At 36.8% G+C, this 26,680-nt stretch overlaps 1 protein-coding gene across 1 annotated transcript in view; it reads right to left on the bottom strand.

The window, feature by feature from the left end:
- USH2A (usherin) overlaps positions 1 to 26,680 on the bottom strand; it is a 784,083-nt gene that overhangs the window by 581,868 nt on the left and 175,535 nt on the right. Inside the window, exons 14-18 of the mRNA XM_019920609.2 lie at positions 20,974 to 21,137; positions 13,756 to 13,914; positions 7,303 to 7,797; positions 6,005 to 6,274; positions 4,226 to 4,395 (exon numbers count right to left, since the gene is read on the bottom strand). Coding sequence (XP_019776168.2) covers positions 4,226 to 4,395; positions 6,005 to 6,274; positions 7,303 to 7,797; positions 13,756 to 13,914; positions 20,974 to 21,137 — 1,258 coding nt within the window. The remainder of the gene's footprint in view (positions 1 to 4,225; positions 4,396 to 6,004; positions 6,275 to 7,302; positions 7,798 to 13,755; positions 13,915 to 20,973; positions 21,138 to 26,680) is intronic.

Raw genomic sequence — 26,680 nt, forward strand, 5'->3', positions numbered from 1 at the left:
CAATTATCTTTCTTGTACAACTGAGCATAAGCAGATTGATCAAACAGTTACTTTTTTTTTTTGAAATCCTGTCTTTATCACACATTTTCAAATGAAAATAGCAGATTTGAGCAACGGAGACTCTATGGTCCATAAACAAGTAATTAAACAATAAGCACTGAGAGCTTGTCCTGTCATTATAACTAGAATTGATCAAAAGCAACCATGTAAATTTGCTTAGTCTGTAGATACAAAGACCACTGGTGATTATATTCAGGAAAAAAAAGTCATTAAAATGGATAGTCTAACAGCAAGCATGAGTACAAAGCTATTTTTCTAAGGGATACTGATATACATTCATATGAAATAATCTTCCATAAATCTAAATACTACAGCTAACTGTAAAGATTAATAACATTTGGAGTCAATTTCTAGATTTTGTTTTCCCTTTAGGAGTACAATAAAATTCATTTGGAATATGTGCCTGGGTACTGACTTTAAAATTTCATAAACTGAGAAGTTCTAGAAAGCAGTGTGTTTGGAATATAAATTATATTGCTTATATAACATTTTTCAGAAATAAAGGTGACTTTGGAGATTCAAAATATCTAGGAATAATTTAAAACACTGGCACCATTTTCTTGCAATTACATTTAGAAATCAGAAAAGCATCAAACACTGAATTATTAATCCTTTTTCCAATTTTAAAATGGCTACTTAGGTTTTGAAGATATAAACTTTTTTCTTTTGTGCAATGTGATTTAAAATTTTCTAAGAAAAATAAAACTTTGAAATGAGTAAATCTTACTTAATATTGCTATAAGATTTATCTTATTTAGCACAATCTTCATGGGATTTAATGTAGATTTTTAGAAAATGAAATTGTTTCTAAGATAAAATACATTAAGGTATTTCTTATTTAATTAAAAAAAGATAAAATACATTAAGGTATTTCTTATTTAATTAAAAAACTTGAATCATTTTTAAACAAATTATTCTTTGTCTCAAGAACACATCATGAGGGAGGGGATGAACAATATGGAGGTTCCTTAAAAAACTAAAAATAGAACTACCATACGACCCAGCAATCCCACTACCGGGCATACACCCTGAGAAAACCATAATTCAAAAAGAGTCATGTACCATAATGTTCACTGCAGCTCTATTTACAATAGCCAGGACATGGAAGCAACCTAAGTGTCTATCAACAGATGAATGGATAAAGAAGATGTGGCACATATATACAATGGAATATTACTCAGCCACAAAAAGAAACAAAATTGAGTTATTTGTAGTGAGGTGGATGAACCTAGAGTCTGTCATACAGAGTGAAGTAAGTCAGAAAGAGAAAAATAAATACTGTATGCTAACACATATATATGGAATCTAAAAAACAAAAAAAAAAAATGGTCATGAAGAACCTAGGGGCAAGACGGGAATAAACACACAGACCTACTAGAGAATGGACTTGAGGACATGGGGAGGGGGAAGGGTAAGTTGGGACAAAGTGAGAGAGTGGCATGAACATATATACACTAGCAAATGTAAAATAGATAGCTAGTGGGAAGCAGCCGCATAGCACAGGGAGATCAGCTCGGTGCTTTGTGACCAGCTAGAAGGGTGGGATAGGAAAGGCGGGAGGGAGGCAGACGCAAGAGGGAAGAGATATGGGGATATATGTATATGTATAACTGATTCACTTTGTTATAAAGCAGAAACTAACACACCGTTGTAAAGCAATTATACTCCAATAAAAAGGTTAAAAAAAAAAGAGGGAGGGGATATGGGGACATGTGTATGCATATGGCTAATTCACTTTGTTGTGCAACAGAAACACAGTATTGGGAAGCAATTATACTCCAATAAAGATCTATTTAAAAAAAATTTTTAAAGAACACAAAATGAAATGTAATAAAGATAAAATGTAGACTAATACTAATTTTGATGAAATTTTACTTCTTCTCTACATATAGTTGTTATAAATTACATGATTTTTAAGAGACACTTATCCTAGAGCTTGGGGCATGTAAAATCATCCCTCAGATAAACTGTGTCTTTATCATGTACATAGACTCATCTTAACAAGTCTTAAAGGATGTATCTAATTGAAAGTTTTTTGTGGGATTAATCTTTAAAGAGGTGAGAAGAACTTTGTAGGAGTTTAAAATACTACAATGATAACAGCATCACTTCTCTATATGTCTTCTACCACATTCTTAGGTAAAGATCCTTTAACAGTTATTTTTACAGCAGGCTTTCCCCAGAAATTTTGGCTATTTATTTACCAAGATTATAACAAGACATGCTCAGGTAAGTGTGGATACAAACTTAATTGTTGAGAACATAAAAAATTTGACTTTGCCACTTGTGATTTCACTTTCTTGAATATATGATTAGGTAGATGAATATTTGCAGGAGAGGGTATGAGAGAGAGAATAAAGTGACATATCTATATTCTTATTTTAATTCAGACACAAAGAAAAGACTTTGAAACAAACAAAAGATTTATATACATAAATTTTGTCAATATAAAAATTTTCCTGTTCCATTGAATAATATTTTATAAGATGTAATGTAGCCATATCCCGTTAATAATAATCACTAATAATAACAATATCTAATATTTGTCAAGCTCTTTAAGCTCTACAAAAACTGTATAGATAAGCAGGAATTGTTTTCCCATTTTACACATGAATAAAACCTGAAGCACAGAGATGTGTGATATGGCAAGTAATTGGCAAAAGCGGGATAAAAACAAGTTGATTTCTGGGATGTGTTGTATAAACTATGTTTTTTTTTTCTTATCTTAGTTCCTTGGAATAGAATATTATAATACAAGTAACAGCCAGAACGCATTATATGCTGTGCTAGCTGGTAATCCAAACCCACATGTCATCCACCATTCTGACACTGCTGGCTCAATCTCAACTCCTACCTATGACTCCTTGGAGGAACCTTAAGACTTGTGAGAGTAGAAAAATGTGGTTTGATTTGCAGTTGGGTTGTCTTAGTATGTGGTTCATGAAGTCCAAAATGGGGTGCTGACTGCTCTATAGCTCCATTCAGGGATGGTCCTAAAACCCAGCAATAAAAAGAAATCCTTTCAATGGGCAAAACCTTAGGTAGCGCACCTGGTGATTTATTCTTTGTGGAAAGGGAAGGGTCCCTGAATTATATGGCTGTGGTTTGGTTGTACTGAACATGGCCATAAAAGAAAAAAAGACTAGGAAATCAGGAACTAGGATGTCTAGGGAAGAAGACTGTGGACAGGTCCATGGGACAGGGCAACAAGTAAGTGCAAAGATCTTTTCCTGTCCTGTTAATGTCCTCCAAAGAGCATCTTCCTCAGAAGAGATGCTAAACAGCCAAGTAGGCAGAATGACTTGTCCAGTTGACATCAGCCGGTCTTTGTCATTGGTCACTCTTATGCTGATAGAAAGGACACTGGTCACATCATAAACTGGAGGGTAACAAGAGCCTCTCATCCTCCAGGATTATTATACATATCAAATGAATTAGTCTATGTACACAGTAAAGCCTCAGTAATCTTAACCTATGATCATTATTCTCATTACTGCTGGCTGGATATAACTCACTAGAAGGAAATATGTTACTACATATCCCAAACCTTGAACATGTTCACAACCTTTGCTATAAGCTGTGATAAACTGCATCCCTCAGAATTTGTTCTTAGGAAATAGAAATATGCAAAATGTACATATAAGATGTTCTTATCAATGTCATTTAGATTTCCAAGAGAATTAATACAATAGACATATCAATTGATTGTGGATTGGTTGAACCATTATTGTGTACCCAGATAATATGATAGTACACAGCTACTGAATGTCAGCTTCTTGCAAGATATTTAAGGATATATGCTAAGTGGAAAAAGCAGATTTCATGAAACAAAGTTATACCAACTTTATTTCCATATACCCTTATATTAGGAAAAATGAGTGATATAAGTATTTTGAGCCTTGTGTACATAAATATTATATTAAGAAACGAATGCCCCCTTTAAGGATTGTATTGGGTTGGCCAAAAACTTCATTCGGTTTTAAGTAAAAATAAGACATATTTTTCATTTTCACCAAGAAATTTATTGAATGTATTCATTAACTGAGCAAACTTTTTGGCCAACCCAATATAAATGAAAATTCTGTCAGAATTCTGCAAATACAGAAAATGTCAATATGAAGACATAATTCAATTCTGAAAGGTCGTTAGTTGAAAATAACAATACCTGTGAAAACACCACCGGACTAGATTGTTGAGGTGATTGTTCAGAAACCATACTGACGTTATACCCCACAACTTTTCCTCTTGTCACATTATCTGCTGGCATCTCCCAGGACACATTGAGCGAGTATGGTGAGAGGGCGGAGACTGAAGGAGGGGTCATGAATACAGGCGCTGTTAACAACAACAATAACAACAGCCAAGACAATGAATGCTGTATTCACAGGTTTTCAACCTGAATTCACACATTTATCCTAGTTTCTGAAACACCTCACTCCTTACGTAATATTCTAATTTTAAAAAATCAAAGAAGATGCTGGTGTGTATAAAAGCTACTCACTCACTTATTTTTATATCTGCAAGGATGTTCTCCACCTTCACATTACTAACAAGGATATTTTCCATTTACAAAATTAAAAAATAGGAATTTGCTTGTGTTCATAAAGGTAACTAGTAGATAGCTGGGGAGGAAACCGTAGGTCTTATGACGTCTTTGAAAGGAGAAGCCACAAAAACAGAATATGTCTCAGTCCACAAAGTTTAGAACAATGCAGAGTGACATATTGGATTTCTTACATAGAGAAGTAATTCACTGAGCTCCTGGGAGAATATTACTCTTTAGAAAGAGGGAAATCGAAATAACTCTTTAGAAAGAGGGAAATCGAAATTCTAAATAACCCCGAAGAAATTCGAAAAGTTTTCAATAAATCTGGATTGAAATGTTCAGGGACATACACATCTACATTCTCCCCCTGCCATCCTTGAGATCTTAATATGGATTTTAAATGTGTTAACCAAAGGTGTATTATAAAAGGACCTCCTTGCACTTTCATTAGCCAGTGACCCATACGATTATGAGGGTCCAGTATTGCTGTTTCATCCATTACTTTTCATTTCTGACCTTGACTTTCCCCTTCCAGAATGCCATGGCTCATCACTTGTGCTATCATGGCCCTATTATTTGGACAAGATGGCTGGGAGTCATTAAGAGGTGCTCAAGCACAATGCACATTTTATTCATGAAATGATTCCCTTGGACATCAAACTTGAAGCTACACTTACCCTCCACAGTCCGAACAGATCCAATTTAAATCGGGATGTGGGTTTCTTTGTATATCTATAGATTCAAAGCATAACAAAAGTGTAGTTTTTTTGTCATGGGCTCATGAAATTTGAAGTGTTTATAATATAAAGAATGAGGTGGAGGATTAAAAATAACTCATTTGCCTTAGTAAAGCTATCTTAAGAAAATTAAAACTTTTCACCATCTTTCCTTACCATATTGCCAACTGCTTATAAACGTACTTGTGAATTACAGATTTTGATGTCTGGGATTATATTTTAAGGTACAATTTGGTACCTAAGCTATTTGTTTTGGAAAGAGAAAGAAAAACAAAAACAGATTTGTGAAACTGGTAACAGTTATATCTTTCACTGAACATAAATTGTACTGAATCTGGAGCAAGATGGGACATATGGCCAGCCCAGGACTGGAAACCAATTGCTATTTTTGACAAGCATTCCCAAAAGACTATAACTACAGTTAAGTCATTTTGGCGCCTTGAAGTAACAACTAAAACATTCTTTTTTTCCCTAGAACTTACTGCAAGAACTTTGTGACCTTGAGTTATCTATGAAACCAATCTATGCATTCAATATTTCCTTGGTTTATGTAAATGTACAACTCTTGCTTTTCGAATGTATTTAGTGCTGTTGACTTTACTTTGAGGCAATATTTTCATTCAGGAGTTTCCAAAGTAGAGTTCAAAGCATTAGTCTTCACCTGATTCTCCCGTTCTTCCTGTGGTCCAGGCAGAAGACACACTCCCAGCCATGTTCACAGCTAAGACTCTAAACTTGTACTTGGTGTACGGCTCCAAGCCAGTGACGATTGTGGTTGGTTCGGGAGGTTCTAATGCATTTTCACTGGCTGATTCTGCAAGTGGGTAAGGACTGAGCCAGCCACTGCTCTGAAAAACTCGACTTTCTGCTGATCTGGTTTCTCCATTAGATCTCAGTCTTTCCATGTATAGTTCATATCTTATAATTATGCCTAGAAAAGTGAAACGGTGGACAAAGAGGACTTATTAGACAAATGGGCTATTTTAGGGGTGGGGTGATGTTAGGTTATGTGAAGAGTCCTGGCTTTCCTTGTTCTTCTGACTCAATTACCTGTCTATTTTCTTGGTAATCCACATGATAGGTACTTATTAAAAAAAAAACCAAACTACAAGTTGATAGCTACATGAATGCATATTACTGAAAAGCATATTCATGGAAAACGAAAACAGCGCAAAAGTGTACAAACACAAAATAACTATAATTTATGATAGGTAAAGTCAATATTTTTCAGGATGATTGGTTATAATTTATACCAAGAATGGCTATCTCTTTTCGGAAATGTGATCATTGTACCTTCAATTTGTATAGTTTCAAATCTGGGGATTTTAATTTGATTATCTGCTTAACATAAGCCTTGTTTACATAAATATTAGAATATTACAGTTCATTTCCACCTAGTTTTATCAAGTAACTCAAAAATCCTAAGAAAAAAGCTTTTGTTATAATACACACATGATATTAAATTACTAAAAATCTATGAAGGTGTGCTGGCCTGTATAACCAAGGGTTCAATTATATAAGCCCAAAAATTAACTTAATGGAGTCAGCTAGCCTATATACATATTTTTTTGTATTATTTCATATCTTCTTCTTGCTTAAAAGAAAATTTACTGCTTATGGGTGCCCTAACTTGTGACACAGTCAAATATAATGCATTTCCTAAGTGAGTTTCAAATTAGAAACATCATTCGTGTTATGGCAGATGTCACTAAGAGCAAAGATAATATTAGCCTTCTAGGGGGCAATTTAAATGAGTGCAATTTGTTATTAGATTAAAGAAATATACTTATTCTACTAACCAGGACAAATAGTATATCTTTAGAAATTGTTTCCCAATTATGACATCATGCAGTTATAAAACTGAAAATGGTTGTCAGAATCTTATTGCACAATTCCAAATACCCAGATTCTCCTGCATGTTTTACCCAAGAATGGGAAATCTAGGCCTTGAATTCCTACCATTTGGTTCCATCGGTGGAGCCCATTCTACGTGAAGCTCTGTGGAACTGATCTTCCGCACCTCGGGTGGACCCAGCCTTCGGGGAGGTGCCTGGGCTGTGGTTACTGTCAGAGGGGTGCTGTGTAAACAGCCCCCGCTAGTACACGCCTGTACAGCAAAACGGTATTTGGTGAATGGAACCAGATTCCAGATGGTAGCGGTGGTTTCAGGACCTTCATAGGGAACACAGGGCTGGATGCCATCTAGAGGAGCACAGGACAAAATATATTTCTCGACAGGACCAGAACGATTTGAAGGTACAGTCCAGGTAAGTGTCACAGAGTCTGAGCTAATAGGACTGATATAACTTAAGTTCAGGCTTCCCTCTGGGGCCCCTGGTTTTGTCCTGTACGTGACAGCTGCACTCCTTGTTGAACCACTCAAGCTGCTGGTCTCGAGGTAATAGGAATAGGAGGTATATGGTGACAGCGCAGTGTCTAAGAAGTACTGAATACCTGAAATTTAAAAAAAAAAAAGAAAAGAGTTACATTCCACAAATTGGCAAGGAAACATTTCTAATTATTTTTCTGTTATATAACATAACTAGATTAAACTACACCAATCCACTCTTTTGAATAAAAGTATGGTTCATATTTTTAAAAATTGAGATGAAGCAAATACTGGTTACTTTTATTGTGCAGTACAATATAAGAAAAGTGCCTTTTGTAATGATGCATATTTAGAAGCTAAAGCTTTTGTTTTGTTCTTTGTATGATACAGCGTCCTTTTTTATATGCTAGAAACCTAATGCCCAAGGTGATGGTATTAGGAGGTGGGGGGACTTTGAAAAATGATGACATCATGAGGGTGGAGTCCACACATGGGATTAGTACCCTTGCAAAAGAGGGCCCAGAAAAATCCCTCATCCCTTTCACCATGTGAGGACACAGCGAGAAGCTGGCAGACTGCAACCCCGAAGAGGGCCGTCATCAGAACCCAACCGTGCTGGCACCCTGACTTTGGACTTCTAGCCTCCAGAACATTGAGAAATGAATTTCTGTTGTTTAGAAGCGACTCAGCCTGTGGTATTTTGTTATAGCAGCCTAAACAGACTAAGACAGGGACCATCTGAGTGAAGGGTTATTTTGACATTCTGTTACATATAGCATTGCAAATTCTTCATGAAAATATGTTGACTATCAGACTAGAGTCCAGTCAGGTCACAGAAAGCACAGAGTAATCTGAACAAGGAAAGCGGAATACACAGAATGATTGAGTACAAAAGGGTTTTACTTACTTAGGGGACCAGAAACCTCTAAAGAATGCAGGAAGAGAAGAGACAGAGACAGGGAAAAATCATGACCCCCAGGGCTGAAGCAGAGCACCTAGGGAAGGAACAGAACTGGAAGAGATAAGACCTGGGATGAGATCAGACTTTGTTGGACGGGGTGCAACCGTGGCCCATTTGACGGTGAAGTTCGCTGAGGTTCCATGAAGGCAGAACTTGGAATCTGGCCTTGGAATCTGGCCTCTAGCACCTCAGGTGCTCTACCACAGAACTTACAGAGAAAAAACTTACTGGCAGAGCGCCAAGGAAAGCTGCCCATGATGAGGGGCTACACCATGGAACTCATTGGAAAGCCACCATCTGTGGTACTAGGGGAAGATGCCACCTGGGCATCAGAAGAATTTACTGGAACTGCCATGCACTGTCTTCTGGGGTGCATGTTGTAGAACTCACTCTTATGGGGCCAGAGCTTGGGAAAGCTGCCCTTTGGGGCCCTGGGGAAAAGCTGCCCAAGGGTAGCCTGGCAGCTGTGTATGGCTGAACATCACCTGTTGAGTGATCTTCTGAGAGGGGTGCACACCAGAACCAGGAAGAGAAACCTCCATCTCCTGCAGGATCCCTCCAACACCCTCTACTGATAGAGTGCAACATCATACCGGCTAGTAAAGGAGAAATGTTTACAGGTTCCAGCTGCATTACCACAAAGCAGGCAATGAAGCCAAGGTTTGAAACGGAGAGGCAACAAATTGATAACTTGTACAAGTATACGCTAAAAAATCGTTTATGAAACCATGATCTTTAGCCATATTCTTGGGAAACATTTCCTTGGGAAGCATATAAAATGACTGATGTGTTATTTATAATAGGAAATGTTTAAATAAATTAAAGTTGAATTTCTTAATGAGTTATATTAGTCTAATATGATATTAATAGGATTCTAATATTATATTACTTATTTAAAACAATAGTGATGAAGACCATACAGCAATATGAGAAAAAATATGAAATGTAATACTGCATAGACTTGATTATTATGCAAAATAAACTGAAGTACATATTCTCTCAGAAATTTTCCAAAATGAAATTCATTTTTGCACTAGAATGCTGGAATTGTGATGCTGAAATTTTTTTTCCTTTACATTTTCTTAATTGGATATACCACTTTTATAATAAAAAGTTATACAAATTCAAATCAAAATCAGGTGTTTAGAGAAATTATTGCACAAGAATATCATGAAATTCCTCTTTAGAGATGCACTGCGTCACAATATTGGCTGACCCCAGCCCCCGTGTGTGGCATTCTCACCCACCAGAGCTACATGGAGCTGTGCAAGTTGCCTGAATTAACCTTATTTTCTCACACACACCTTCATGCCTCGTCTTGTACAATTTCTTCCATGAGAGTAATTCTTCCTCTACTGTGGTATCTGGTTAATTCACCTCACATCACCCGCTTTTGCGGAACTTTCAATGGTTCTCAATCACTATCTCTGCCCTCACAGGCATGGTTGCTTCTTACCCCTCCTCCACTTATAGGATACTCAGAAATATTCTAAAAATATTTCTTAATACTCTTAAGTCTATTTTGGTACAATATTTAATATATTACTTTGTAATCTTGGTTTATTTATCTATATCTCTTTTCAATAATGAGAACTGTTCCTTCCATCCTTGTATTTCTAGTGGCTGGTACAGTTCCTGGTCTGCAGTGAGCAGTGAACAAAGCAGCGAACAAAGAATGAATGTATGGTTCGTCATATACATATTTTTTTCTAGGAAATAGTATTAAGACCCTTATAATAAAAAACATTGATTTTCATCTATTCTGTTTTCATTCTTATCCCCTGCTTATATTTTCTGGGTGTTTTAGGTTTATTTCTCTCAGAGGTAACTGAACCATCTTACCCTTGTTACATTGATCCTTTGATGTGTATGGAATAATAAATGATAATGACATTAAAGGTAGAAATGAAATCCCAGAGTTCACTAAGATACAGTGTTGTTTAAAACTCTCATCTTAAACTATGTTAATGTCCCTAGTGACGTAAGCAATGGTCACACGTAGAAATAATCTTCCTCTAGTTTCCCTGTGAAAGCATTTCCCTGGAGTAACATTTAAGGACTATCTCCCCACTCATGGTGACCCAAAGGAGGAAAGATTTAACCGATTGTGAATTTCGGGGGGAAAAAAAAGCAAAGCATCCTTTTCTAATCTGTCTTCCTGCAGGAGAAAATGTATATTTTCCAATCTGGCTTCTATTAATAATGATGATGATTTTTATTTTTCATTTCCATCTTATAGATGGAATCCTTATGTCTAGTTCCCCTTTAGTTTCAAACTCAAGTAGGAAAAAATAATATGATTTACTGACCACCCCTTAAAACTTCAATACTATCAAAAGTGTGCTATTTCCTACAATAGCTGTTCTCTTCACCCCTATAACACATAAAATACCTGTTGGCAGCCCTAATCGTGACTGCAGGGGAGACAGTATTAGGTGCTGATTATGTACAATCCCCACTGTGCTAACTTACACCTTTCTCTTCTACTCTTGAAAACTAATTAGGATGCAAAATGAGTGAAATGTTACCTAGGGGGACCACTGACTATACCTTAACTTCCTTTTAAAAAGTTATTTATAAACTTTAAAATTATTCCATCATTATTAGCAGGTATTACTAAGAACAAATAATTTGCAAGATCTAAAAATGAAAATACCGGTGTGTTATGATCTTAGGTTGGAAACTACTGCCCTGGAGAATCCCTTAGTGCATCAGGCCAGCTAGGAAAAGTTTTATTCTAACAAGGAATTCTATAATGGTCTCAACCAAATGGTCAAACTTGCTTGGAAGACACACTATTAATTTTCTTTGAAAAGTTCAATGATTCTCCACCTATAATTCCAAATGCCTTTATTTAACCCAAAGATTTGTGTTCAAATGACTGGATATAAGTACTGTTTCCTCTTCATATTACACATGCTATCCACACACTGGAAATAGAGTAATAAACATGAGGGTATTATTAGAATGATACAAAATTCTGACAGCATTAACCAATTGTTCTTACTGTTCAAATGCCATCATGCAGATAATTTGCATATCATTAATTACAGTGATTGTCAAGAAATGCCAGAAGTGGCATTTTTTAATGAAAAATAAGGATTTAAGAAATAATACCTGTTTAATAGGATTATATAAATTTCTGATTAGTGAACGAGCATACATTTATTGTGTAAGAAACTGTTATTTGGATTCTATATTAGTGCAATCATGAAAAAGAGCCAGAGTGTTGTACTCACATGTAATGTTCTATAAAATAGATCACTATATGTTACTATGTAAAACATGCCTCTGGGTTGAAGGGTATAACTGAGGTTTAATTTTACTATTGAATTAACCTATATGGAAAATAGAGTGACCCTAATATACAACTTAAGAAATAATTCAACCAGTAATAGTGTCATCTTCAAAATCACTTTCAATATTTTAATAACTCTCTCTTCTTCTATCACAAAAACTTAAGTTTCAGGACACCTGGATCATGCTGACATTTGGAAGAAAATAAACATTCTAGTAGCAGGTTTTTAGGATGCTTTGCCAACGAGGCAGATGTAGACAGATGTTCCCTTCCCTTTGCAATCTGCATTATAAAGTTCAGAGCTTCCATTAACTTCAAAGAAGACTAGAGGCACTGAAGAGACGTTTAGACTTAACACAAAGTACTGAATGTAAGAACATAAGTCATACAGAACTGGGTGCAAAATGTAACCTACTATAGTATACACAAAATAAAACTGTATGCTATGCAAAAGTTGTAACGCCAATCAATATGTCAAAACAAGGCACCTTCCTAATCATTTTCAGAAAGATTATGGAACTTCAGTGTTTTTACATAGCTTTATATACTTTTCTAATTAACTAATCATGTTAAACTAGAATTTGGAAAACTGGGTCTTAAACAAAGAGAACAACATGGAAACCTGAATTGGAATCACTGTTTCAATGTTTCTTAAACTAGTTTCTTAAACTAGTTTCTTAAACTAGCTTGTAGCTAAACATGACCAAAGCAAACATCAGAGAACACAAGGCTGGAAGAAAATTTCCAAGTTTTCCTTCTGTCTTTAGAGAAAAAGTATCTAAAACATCTGAGTAAATCTTTTCAAAGATAATGGGTCTAAATAGTTTGATTTCTACAAGCTCCTTCAAAATCTTCATAATAGTTTCAGGTGCAAAGATAGTCTTCCTGGTTTGTTCACATCCTTCTCTCAATTTAGTTCCATGTTGCTGGGTTTTACCTCTGTGGAAATGGCAATGTATGCATATAATTATACTATTTGCTTGAATGTTAGGACTCTGATTTCCCTGTTTGATAAGTCCATTTTTCAACCTGAGAATTTAAAATGTGAACCCCTTATAATAGAAATATTTGATAAATTTTCTATAATCCTTATACCCAGAAAAATGATAGACCAGTTTGTTGTAAGTCTTCCAGTATTTTTATATATTTTAAATTAAAATATAATTCATAGATTATTTTAATATCTTTTAGTTACCTTAAACAGTATTTCATGGACATTTCCCATTCATTAATAACTAAACTAAGAGAACACTTTATAGGTGACCATATTCTACAATTTACTTAATAATGCACCAGATTCTATTATGCCATGTACCATGATTTACTGAAAGTTTTTTGAATGTCTGACTTTTTCCAATATCTTGCAATTACAAATAGTGCAAGTTTGAACATATTTTGTGATTTGGTGTCCCTTTATGACTATGCATTTGAGATACATTTTCTAAAGTAGGTTTGCTGAGTCAAATGGTTTGCAAAAGGTTTCTCATATATTTTAACAAGTTATCCCATGCGAAAAGTCATACCAATGAACCCTCACAGATAGCCCAGCAGTTTATGTAAGTTCTAGCTTCTCCATATCCTCATTAATCCCGGAAAGGGTAATTTGTTTCCATCTTTGAGGCTTTGATAAGCATTCACCTCTTAACAAATAATAAGCATCTCATTTTCACTGCGTTTCTCTGATTACTAGGGAGATTTGTAATTCTCTCTCTGCTGAAACACTCCATGCTAGACCACAACATGTCTCCTCAAGGTCAAAGAACTTAACTAATGTATCAATTTTCAGAATATTATATCTTTCCATCACCAAACCTTGAAACTCACTGTATGGGTATTGATCTTCAATTGTGTAGATTTCAAAACCATCCCTGAATAAACTGTAAGTGAGCCAGTGGGCATTTGGAGAATCAGGTGGACTCCAGGAAACACTGATAGCAGAAGAATTTTGAACTTTTCCTCTGGGTGGAGGTTGCTGGGATGGAGCTAAATTACAATGGAGAGAGCATGTATCAGCAAAGGCAATCAATAAGGACACAAGTAAACTTAAGTAAGATATCCAGCAAAGAGGTCTTTCTGATTCAGGATTACTTTATCAAGAAGACATGTGGTTTACCAAGACATTAATAAACAAAGAGTATACATCATGAGTTCTCTAAAACAAAGCTTTTTATCTATAAACATAAAATACGTTTGTAGGTCAATGCAGCTGACATGAATATGGTTGAGGGAAGAAAACCACAAAAGTTTACATAAGCACTTTTTTTTATTGAAGTATAGTTGACTTACAATATTATATTCGTTTCAGGTGTATAACATAGTGATGTGATACTTGTATAGATAATGCACCACACAGAGTTATTACAGCATTATTAACTATATTCCCTGTGCTGTACACTACATCCCTGGGACTTATTTATTCTGTAACTGGAAGTTTGTACTTCTTAATCCCCTTCACCTATTTCACCCATTCCCCACCTCCCCTCTGGCAAACAAACATTGGTTTGTTCTCTGTATCCATGAATTTGTTTCTGTTTTGTTCTATTTGTTCATTTTTTTTAGATTCCACATATAAATGAAAACATACAGTATTTCTCTAACTCTCCACCTCTTTCTTTGAATTTTTCAGACAAACTATCCAAGGATGCATAATATTTATTTTCTACTTAATTAAATTAAAAGTTGATACACATAAATTGTGTTGAAACTTGAAATAAGTCGTGTCATTTTTGGATTTTTTAAAAGGAAGTTTTCCATTCCATTAAGCACAATGTTTCATCTTGCTTCACAGAGCACAGTGTAAAAGAAAGGATAATAGCTGATGATACAAATAGCTGTGGATGCTAAGGATGTTAAATAGTCTAGATATTAGCAAGAAACAAATTAAATGTATTACATGAACACCAAGCACCTGTTAGAGTTGCTATGATTGTTTATAACACCTGTAAAAATGCTGTGATTGTAACATAGAAAACAAACTTATGATTACCAAAGGGGAAATCAGTGGGGGGGGGGGGGAGAAGGGTTAAATTAGGGGTTTGGGATTAAAAGATACACACTACTATACATAAAATAGATAAACAACAAGACCTACTGTTTAGCCCAGGGAATTATATTCAATATCTTGTAATAAACTCTAATGGAAAAAAATCTGAAAAAGAATATATATAAATATATGTATATAACTGAAGCACTTTGCTGTACACCTGATACTAACAAAACCCTGTAAATCAACTATACTTCAATTTAAAAAGTGCTGCGATTCAGATGTAGAGAACAAACATATGGACACCAAGGGGGGAAAGCAGGGCGGGGGGGGGGGTGAATTGGGAGATTAGGATTGACATATATATACTAATATATACAAAATAGGTAACTAATAAGAACCTGCTGTATAGCACAAAAAATATAATAAAATAAAAAATGCTGTGATTGTTAGAGATCATATGTTTTCTTCCATCAGGCACATAAGAGCATTCACCTATTTTAGTGATATTTTTATAGTATAAATATATACTATGAACACATTGTTTCTTATCACTATATTTTTCATAGTCTCCCTATTTTGGAGAATCAGTCTACATTGTTTTCCCCAGAAGATATAAAGGTAAAGGAGAAAAACAATGTCTAACTATATTTTAAGGGCAATCAACCACCAGTTTATTTACCCGCCTCTGGTTTAAGATGCATAACCCTTCATCCATTTAGAGAAGCATAATGTAATCGGACTTTCTCATTGAATAAAGTGACAAAGGCACAGCTTGCTGTGTTAACTTATTTTGTAAACCATTAATCTTTCTGTTGAGAAAAAATTTTAAATCATGAATCGATCAATTATCAATATTATTATATGAAATATCTGCAGTCACTAGGTGATAGTCAATGTTTCAGAAGAAAAGAAAATGCACACTCAAGTGATTTAACAAAGAGCTTAATAAAGAAACTCTTTTCAAAAGGGTGGGCAGAAGGTAAAGGAATCAAAAGACATGGAGCAGTACTCTGGGGTATGGTAACAGCAGAGCTCTTTCACTACTTCTGTCACGGGTCAAGACCAATCCCAGGCTCAATGATTCACTAGAAATTCATTCACTCATCATATAGTCCTACTCATGGGTAAGGTTTGTTACCACAAAAGGATACAGAGTACAATCAAAAAAGGGAAAAGGTACATGGGTAAAGTCTGGGGGAAACCAGGCACAAGCTTCAAGTTACAGAGGATGGGCTTAATTTCCCTAGCAACATATAAAAACACACGTGAAATGTTGCCAACCAGAGAAGTTCATTAGAAACTCAGTGCCCAGTGTCTATACTGGGGACTGTTCATGTAGACAGTCTCTGCCTGGCACACACCAAAATTCCAAACTCCTAGAAAGAAAGCAGGTGTTAAGCATCGTATGGTCAGGCCACTCAAGAGGGCTGTCCTCTTGCTCTCTGTACATCCTCTGTTCAACCAGTGCCTGCTTCACCTACATCCTACTCAGAGGACTGACCTTCCTACATACTTGCCCCAGGTCCCAGCTAATGACTGTTCTTATCAGAGGCAGTGAAGGGCGTGGTCCACTGCTGGTTTCTTTGGTAACCGAAGAGCCAGCCAGAAGTAATTCCCCCTATAACTGGTAATGCCTCCCACCCCCCAGTGAAGCCTACAGCCATGTCCTGCCTGCTCTCCCCTGCATATGGTGGGGTGTCACTCCAGGACCTTGCTTCAGACATGTAAGCTTCCCCATCCATTCAATCATTCACGTCTCTGTCATTGACTCCAGACTCCTTCTTTGGTCTCAAAACCGGGGAAATGGAGGCCAGTATTTCCTATGGGTTGCAGCCCAACAAGCATAAACCATGTAATCTGTACAAAATGTAAGGGACAGTGAGCCCTTCTTAAAAATTCTGAGGATGGTGGGAGCCATCACACAGTCCAAATCCCAGATGCCAGCCAAAGGCCAACTTTGTAAGCAGGTCTTTCTAAAGACAAGCATTCAGGCCTGCTATGTTAAGTTTTTCTCACACATTATCCCTAGCTTGAAGGGGCACAGCACTCAGAGACAGAAAGGGATGTGTGAAGAGCATCATCTGACCACTCATTGAAGGACAGAGCCAACTCAAGGCCAGTCTTACACTGAGACAGGGAGCTGGGGATTAAATGTTCTGACTTCTCTTTCTGCCAGCCCTCCTCCAGATGACTAGAAGGTTCCTACTTGTAGCTGAAGCCAACCGAGAGTCAGGGGGCAAGAGAGCCTGCTGACACAGAACATACAGAATCTTGGGGAACAGAGCAGAGTGAGAAGTATGGAGTAGTAACGTGAAGTTATCCTAACACACCAGGCAAAGACTTTCAACTAAGAGCTATTACTAATTCATCAGTACTCATGAATGATCTACTCCATTTTAAAGACATGAGATAATCCAACAATAGCATTTTAAGAAAGTATATCAAGAGCACTGAATTTGAAATACATAAAATTCCGTATCTTATGCATAGGCTTCCTAAAGACAATGTCTCTAAACCTATGGTAGATAATATTAATGTCACATTTTTCAAGAAAAATATTCAACCTAGATACATTCTCACTCTTCCCCTTTATCTTTTTTTTGGAGGGAATTTTCATCACTATGTTAAAATTCTAACTGTCCCTATGCCTATTTAGGTATAGGATAGTGAGTAATAACAATCTCAAAATGATACATGAAGAGAGAATTATTTCCAAACAGCACCTTATATTTTTGAATTCAATGATTTGCCATATTTTGCTATGGTCACTTTGGTTGGTTGAATACTGACAGTACATTTGATCTTTCAGTGGATTTTAATTTAGGGCTCTAAATCCTGTTATTCTTAGTGGAACTTCAAAGACTCATAAACTGTCTCATCTACAGCACTCTCAAAGAGCCTCGTAATCCATGGCAATTTAATGTTTTTTAGTGAATATTAGTGATTACATCTAAAACTCCGCATGCTCTCAGGAACAAAATAGATTTCAGAGTTAGAGCAATCAAAACTGACCATTAAACTATTTTCTAAGACGGCAAAATACTTTTGGGATGATTGAAAGAGAGACAGATGTTTCAGTCCCATGTCAAAGGATGTAGAAAATGATTTGCATTACGTGAAAATTTCCTTGACAACAAACACACACATATATACACACATAGGCTCTTTCAAATGTTTAAAGTTGATTACTTTTTATGACCATCTCTAACCACAATCTTGTCTGACTTCACAGTGTGAATGAATAGTGCTTGTTTGACATTTAATGAGAATTTTCAAAGACCTGAAGGTTTAGATAGCTCAGTACCACTCTAAGAATAAATATTTTGAAACCCTGGGCATGAGATAACTTGAATCCACTTTTTTGTGCTGAAAGTAGGATTCTGAGAAAATGATCATACACTCATTAATCAAAATTGCCAAGAATGGTCTTTGTATAAGGCTCTCTTTTAAGGAAGGAAAGTATAATATTGTGACTACATCCATCAGTTTGGGATTACATCCCAGCTTGGGAACTTTGGTAATTGTAAGATTGCAGTCAAATTTCAGTTGGATGCTCTGACCCTTTTCTTATTTATAGTAAGAAGATGATAATGTCTACCTCTGAAAGCCAAAGCAACTATTATAAGTGTGTTCTAAAAATTAAAGAAAAATATGGTAATTTTGTTTCAACAAAAAGGGAATTTCAACAGAGAAAGAGAATGTATAAAAACACCAAAACCAGAGTTGAACAGTATAATAACTAAAATGGAAACTTCTCTAGAGAGGGCTCAATGGCAGATTTGAAATGAAAGAAGAATCAGTAAACTTGTTATAAAGCAACAGATGGAACTTAAATATACAACAATATGATTTATCTAATCCAAAGAACAGAGAAAAAAATTTAACAAAAGTGAAAACAGCCTCAGAGATCTGTGAGTAAATGTCATATGTATAATGTGTCAACATACATGCAATGGGAAGCACAAAGGAGAGAAAAGACAGAGAAAGGAGAAAAAAATATTTGAAGAAATATTGGCTCAAACTGTCCAAATTCAATGTAAAACACTTATCTCCCATTCCAAAAAGCATAATGAATTCAAGTAGGATACACACAAAGTGATTCAGACCTAGACATAGTGTAGTCAAACTGGTGAAAGAAAAAGACAAACTCTTGAAAGCAGTAAGAGAAAAAACAACTCATAACACAGTTGAAGGGAAATACAATTAAAGGTTTACAGAAACAAAGGAGGCCAGAAGGTAGTAGAATGACATATTTAAAGTCCCCAAAAGAAAAAAGAATAGTTGGTACCAAGAATTCTATATCTAGAAAAAATTACTCATCAAAAGTAAAAGGTAGGGGCTTCCTGGTGGCGCAGTGGTTGAGAGTCCACCTGCCGATGCAGGTGACACGGGTTCATGCCCCGGTCCGGGAAGATCCCACATGCCACGGAGTGGCTGGGCCCGTGAGCCATGGCCGCTGAGCCTGTGCTCCGCAACGGGAGAGGCCACAGCACTGAGAGGCCCGCGTACCGCAAAAAAAAAAAAGTATACATCTACCACTACTAAGAAATGTAGGCCAGGTTTCCAGTGACAAGACCATCCACTTTTGCCTGAGGTGTAATTCCTAGACTGTGTCTCAGGTGCAAGAACAGGTAGCAAAAAATGGAGCAGAAGCCAATATTTTCATACAGCATTAGTGGCAGAACCAATCAAAAAATCTCTAAGATTCCATATGTGTTACGTAAAGCTGTCACAATTCTATCATAAACGATGATTTACAACTGACATCCAAAGAAATATGCCGGAATTTCTGTTGCACACAAATCAATCAACTATATAGCTAATCAGTGAACAACAAATATTAATTAAATGTTCAATGAATCCAGATTGGTGTTTAGACTGTATTTATACACAAAGGCAATTGTGATAGTCCTTTCCCAAGAGTAGCGTAAGTACCTACAATTTTACTTTTCCTAAAATCCAGAGAGACCAGTGAAACACGGGATACTGAAGATAAAACACACAGGTACAAAAGCTGAATATGTCTTGTTAATCATTAGCTACATCTTGCTTTCCACTACTTCCAAAACTAGTACAGTTGCTGTGGACCCCAATATTTTATTACTTCTCTCTCTTCCTTAAATATAGAGAGCACTGCTCCAGGCATGCTTATTTACGATGATGTGTCCAGACTTGTAGCATTTCCTAACATTGTGACTCATGACAATCTCAGGACACCTCAAGGAGGAAACATATTGTACAATATATTATAGAGGGCTCCTTACCACATGTTCTTAGCAGGCATTTCCTGGGAATTCTGGAAAAGGTAAGGACAGATGATCTTGAAGTAGATACAAAGAAATCATCGATATGCTATGAAATTGTAGGGCTGCAGGTGACCTTGAGAAGTCAGTTCAAGGCCCTCGAGAATAGTGTTGAGAAGTCAAAAGACACTATGATGTAACCTTTGGCTTCCAAGAGTTAAAAATGTGAGAGATGTTGAAAAACCTAATGCAACTTAAAGTAGAAAGACAGGAATATCAAATACAGGAGTAATATGTGGTGATAAATAATGATAATAACTGCTACAATATCAATAAACAACTAATAGTAGCATAGTGTCCATATAATGGTGGGGGCGGGGTGGAAGGACATAAATCCCACAATAAACTTCCATTTGCTATAGAAATTATCTGGAAATGTTCTTATGTGGTGAGGTGACCACTCATTTTGGTTGAACCAATGTTGTCCTAAATTTTACACTGAAAAGTCCCACATTCTGGGAAAACCCTTAGTCTGGGGTAAACCAGGACTTTGGTCACCTTGTTAGCGATACCACTGCAACAAACGATTGTAAATTTCCCACTACTAAGATCATCGTATAACCAGGTTCAATGATTCAATCAAGGGAAAGAACCCAAATTTCATTTAGTGTAATTTTTTTTCCATTTCTCACTTAAATTCGCCACATTGTACCTAAGCCTTTCTGATGAGTTCTCGGTGGAGAGAGAAATTAAGGAGACAGTGCCCTGCGTGATGTTGCCTCCTATACCAGTATTGGGCGAGAGGTCACTTACTTTTGCTGCAGCCCAATGGATTGTTGATATCCAAATGGCTTGCACTGGGAACACAAGTATCACACTTTGAGCCAGTGACAAATCGTTTACAGAAACACTGGCCAGTGACTGAGTGACAGGTTTCATTCAAGGCTCCTGAGAGATGACAACTGCATGGCTGACATCTGAAAAGACAAATAAACCATCAAAGAGAATAACGTTTCGATTAGTAATTCACAGTATAAGTTACATCTATCAATAACACTGTGGAATAAAATAGTCTGTTTTAGCCAGTGTATTGAAAAGGATTCCTGAGCTAAAAAATACAAAATACAACAAAACAGAAAAAACACCTTTATCAAAATGCCACTCACGATAAAATCTCTATGAAGCCATCTCTTTGTACACTGATTAATGCCAAGAAAGTGTTATATTGCTTTTTTCTATGCCATGATACATCTTATGGTTTATTTTCCATACTAGTTGCTCAATTAAGGACACTGTAAACTTTCCATCCTCACAAAAGCAGTTCTCCTGACAGCTAAAAATTAAGATGAGATACCCATAAAATTATCTCTTCAAGTATCTTTTAAGTTGTGAAATACAAAACTGGGTATGATATTTATTGCTCCCCCTAAAAATCTTGTAATCCTATAGTTTTATAAAGAGTAAAAATTATATAGTTTTCTAAAGACTACGTTTTGCTAAGGAAACGGTTTGAGGAAGATACGTTCAAATACTGTTGATGCTTCAATATATGTTATGTGTCACTTTTTATTTTATGCACTAAACTTATTCACCCAAAATAATTAAAGAATAGAGCATTATTCTGATCTATGAAAAGATACTATTGATATAAATATAATGAAAGAACTTCATTTTGACTTAGATTTCCTGGACTCAAAGTTGATTGTAAAAATCACTGTTTTGGCATTTTGCCATGGTAGAAACGAAAACCTGTTTTCTCAGAGTGAATTATTCAAACACTCACTCCATGTCAATGTCACAGATTAGGATAAGCAATTTGGGCACCATGAAGCCTCAGAGAAGCAAAACAGCACACGTAAGAAGACTACCACCTTTAAACAGAGACCTTCCATAGGGTACATTTAAAACAAAAGTATGGCTTCCCCTATATTTTCTAATAAAGATGCTGGATGGATAGAGTTACTTCATCTCACTGCGACTTTTATGGTGTGATCTCCTGGGTAATCATTCAAGACCCTTTAAAAAGCCGATAAAAGCTAAGGCTACTAAATAAGCTGCAAATTTGTTTTATGGACTAATATCACCTTGGGAATAAATAAAGTACAGTTTGTCCTGAAACCCACTATACTGTAGTTTGCCCTTTTTATGTCATGATAAAAGGACATGTTTCCCTCCAAACAACTATACTGTATCCTTTACGTATAGACACTGCAGCAGAACTCCATCTCAAATAGGTATTTTGTTTAGGTGTTTAAGGATTAGATCTGAAGAAAATTATGCATGGAAATTAAAATGGAATTACAGAAGCAACAAAATATTTAATTTGCTCCTAACTTCATTATATGCTATTACTTAGAGTATATTGTTTGTCGGCTTTTAATGTAATGTTGGTAAGCAGAAGCAATAAGAGACAAGCTTCTCTCAATGCATATATATATATCACCGCACCACTCACGAATAAGTGTGTGTCAAGTATTTCAGCTTTTATTACCATTCACTCATGAGACAATCACATTTCTTTTACATACAGTACATTTAGAGTAATAGTTTCCAGTGTATAACATAATTCCTTTCTTTGATGGAGATCTGTTTTCTTCACGTTAACTGTTACATGCTTAACTCCAAGTCAGCTCTGTCAATATACATGGGATATTAAGTTCCAAATCCAAACGGAATAAACCAGTTCTTAGGAAAGCATGCAGTGTTTTGAGTAACTAAATGTGACTCTTCCTGATTTCATAGTCTTTTTATCCCAGCCATTGTTATATGCAACTTCTCTGACTTCTTATAATGGCTTGACGTTAGTAAGAGAGATTTTTACCTGGATGAAGTTCATAGGAGACTTTTCTGAATATTATAGTTTGTTTCTAGCCTAAAGGACGCTGGGGATAATTTTGTAATTAAGGTTTACGTAAAATGATTCCTGTAAATTTCTCAGCCATTCAAATATAATTTTAAACATTTCTAAGACTCTTTAGCAGATAAGCTACAAGTTTGATGTCATTTTATAAGTTATCCTTCCTCAAGAGCATCTCCTAAATGAAATACATTTCACATTTATTAAAACAAAATTATACATAATGAAGGAAAAGACATTTTAAGCTTAGAAAGAGAAACACCAAACTAAGATGAATTGTGATATTGATTTTGTGAGGATAAATGGTTTTTGTAATATTAATATAAAGAAACCTTTATTACACTGATTCTCCTGGTACAGCTAGGGCTTCTCCCGCAATCTGTTTAAAATCTTCATTTTTCATCCTTATGGGAAAACCTCACTTGCTAAATGGATTTCATAAAGAGTAATCTGTCAAGATTTATATAGATAAACAATTTGTGATGTTTATTGACCAGTTCATTATGGTTACCATTACAGTTCTGTTTGGGCCCTTACATAACTTAGTGTTTACTGGATAGAATGGGAAAGAAGGTAATTAGCTTCTGTCTCTTAAATCACAAATCTCATATATTTTCCTTTCCAGAGAGCTTCTTCCAGTTGTGCAAACAGTAAGATAAAGAGTTATCCTACTTATTACTATTGCGGAAACATCACTATGAATGAAGGGAATGAGTTTCAATAGGGCATCTCATTGTCAGAAACTTCATCACGTGAGGGAGAGCTACCACAATAGGAGGCCCACAGATACGGTCCAGGATATAGATGACTTTACTGACGTTTCTCTTTGGACACCTCTCTTCTGTCTGGAGCCTCAACTCATAGGTAACATCAAATTGAGTTAAAGATATTGACCGACATAGATAACATTCACTGAGGGCTAATTATGTCCCAGGACTGGACTAGGCACCGAGCACATAAAGATGAACAAGATAGAATTGTCCCTGTCTTCAAGGAGCCCTCAGTCTAGTGAGAAATGAAAAAATGGAGAGAGAATCAATAAAGATGTGTACAGACTCTTTGGGAACACAGAAAAGGACCAACTGCCTACTCTGGTGGAAAAGGATCAGGGCAGGGAAAGGAGTAGTAAGAAGGAATCCTGGAAGAGGATGTTTGGACTGCATAGTAAAAGATGAATAGGAGGGCTTCCCTGGTGGCGCAGTGGTTGAGAGTCCGCCTGCCGATGCAGGGGACGCGGGTTCGTGTCCCGGTCCGGGAGGATCCCACATGCCGCGGAGCGGCTGGGCCCGTGAGCCATGGCCGCTGAGCCTGCGTGTCCGGAGCCTGTGCTCTGCAGCGGGAGAGGCCACAACAGTGAGAGGCCCGAGTACCGCCAAAAAAAAAAAAAAAAAGATGAATAGGAATAAGCCAAGCCAACCAGGGAGGGGAGAAAAGAGACAGATAAGACACAGCAGGAGAGGGTGGGAAATTTTAAGCAATTCAAAAATTTTGGATATAAATTCCAAAGAAGAAGGTGGTGACAGATAAAGGTGGACAGGTAAGCAGAGGTAAGATAATGCTAGATTAGGTGCAGTGGTGACAGTGGGAAGGAGCAGGATAGATTTAAGAAATGTTTAGTGTGTGAAATCAGTAGGATGGGGTGGACACATTGAAAAGAGACGTGAAGAAGGAAATAAGGGTGTGGGGTTACTCCCGGTTTTCTAATTTGCTGATGGGTGGATGACGGGGTCATCATTTAACATAAAGAACAAAGAAGGAAGAGACCTCCAATTGCTGAAGGACTTTAGTCAAGGATTATTAATAATCATTAAGAATAGAAGAGAAAGAGGCTTCAAGGCAAATTGGAGAAATTAGACAAAGAGTTTTCTTCCATCAGTCCTAGCACAAAGACCAGAAACCAGTAAGTGTTCGATAAATATTGTTGAATAAATGAATGAATAAAGCACTAGAAAAGCTTTAGACTTAGGACACCACAGATAAATCTAAACGTGACACATAGCTTTAATAACAATTTAACTCTTTTGAGCCCTTTCTGATTGGCATAGCTGTCCCCCTGGCTAACCTCTCCCCAAGGAAGGGGCCACTCTTTAAGGGCTGGCCTTCTATTGTGACTCCCTAAGGCCAGAAGAGTTCTTGGTTCAGTCCTGTGCAGGATCCCATGAGTGCCCTCCAGAGGAGTCTGGTTTTCCCCTGGTTAAGATTCTATTCCATCTCTTCAGTGGACGTGTGGTCTCACTGAGCTTCCCAGTTTCCCTTTCTTCACAGCCAACTAGTAGCACCAGATTCTCTTAGAACCGACGTCCAGAATTATAAGAGAGGGATTTGGGGTTTGGAGATCCTCTGTGTGTGAGCTGAAAGCCGTATCACGTGGCTTAATGGAGAGGAAGTGAGTGGTGCTGTCTCATCAAGGAGGGAGGAGTCTGCAGCGTTCAGCTCACCCGCCCTAGTGAAGCCTTCCTACAAGTAAAGGGACTCATAAGAACTGGACCTGGGCAGTGACTCCCTTGCATCCAGACAACAGTGTCATCCGAGTCCAGGGTGGGGACATTCCTGTCATCTGAAGAAGACCTTGCTAAGCACAGTCCTGTATTTGGGCCTCTGCCACTTTCTCCTTTGTTGGCACTCCACCTAATCACAGGGAATGTAGGCCACGTCCAACATGCTAGTCACAAAGACCAGACATTTAAAAGGAAAAGAAATCCCAGAAGACTCACTATATTAACAATAACACACGTTTATGTCTAGAAGCGCTAGGGCTCCTTTCCTTAACCTCCTCATTATATGAACATGATAACTCTGAGGTCCGAAAGCAGAGTCAAATTCTTCAAGTGCTCTCAGGGAGGAGCAAGTACACTAATTCTGGGACCCCAGAGGTAGAAGGAAGATCGGTCAAGAAAGTCACAGGAATGAAATTTTTGCTTAATATGAAGAATAAGATTAGAGTTGTTTGAAATAAAGATGAGTTGTTTCAGAGACAATAAGCTCTTTTCAGTCCCATGTTTTCAGCAGAAGCTGAACGATCAGTTATCCTTAAAGGTGATTTATGTAGAAAAATGTATAGGGTACAGTTTAACCAAAGTTACTTTTAAGCTCCTTTCCCAATCTATAGAGTTATGATTCTACAGTGCTTGGTGGGATTACGTAACTTGCTCAGGGGTCACTGACTCTTGGTTACAGACTCAGCAATCTTTATCTAAAAGGACCAGACTACTAAATATTTTAGGCTTTGTGGCCAAATGACCGCTGGGGCAACTCAACTCTGCTGTAGTAGTGTGCAAGCAGCCATAGACAGTATGTGAAGATTGCGCTCCAATAAAATTTTATTTCCATAGATAGGTGGCAGGCCAGGTCTGGTCCACAGGCCACAGTTTGCTGAACCCTGGTGTAGTAGGTTGAACTATTACCCCCCCAACAATGTCAAAGTTCCAATCTCCAGAACTTGTGCTACCTTACTTGGCAAAGGAACTTTGCAGATTTGAGATAAAGAGATTACCCTGTATTATCTGAGTATCTAATGGAATCACAAGAGTCCTGATAGGAGACAGACAAGAAGGTGAGAGTCAGAGAGAGAAGATGTAAGAACATAAGCAGAGATCAGAGAAGACAGAAAACACTACTGTGCTGGCTTTGAAGGTGAACAAAGGAGCCATGAGCTAAGGAATG

This window comes from Tursiops truncatus, chromosome 1 (genome assembly GCF_011762595.2).
Source record: "Tursiops truncatus isolate mTurTru1 chromosome 1, mTurTru1.mat.Y, whole genome shotgun sequence".
NCBI classification, from domain to species: Eukaryota; Metazoa; Chordata; class Mammalia; order Artiodactyla; family Delphinidae; genus Tursiops; species Tursiops truncatus.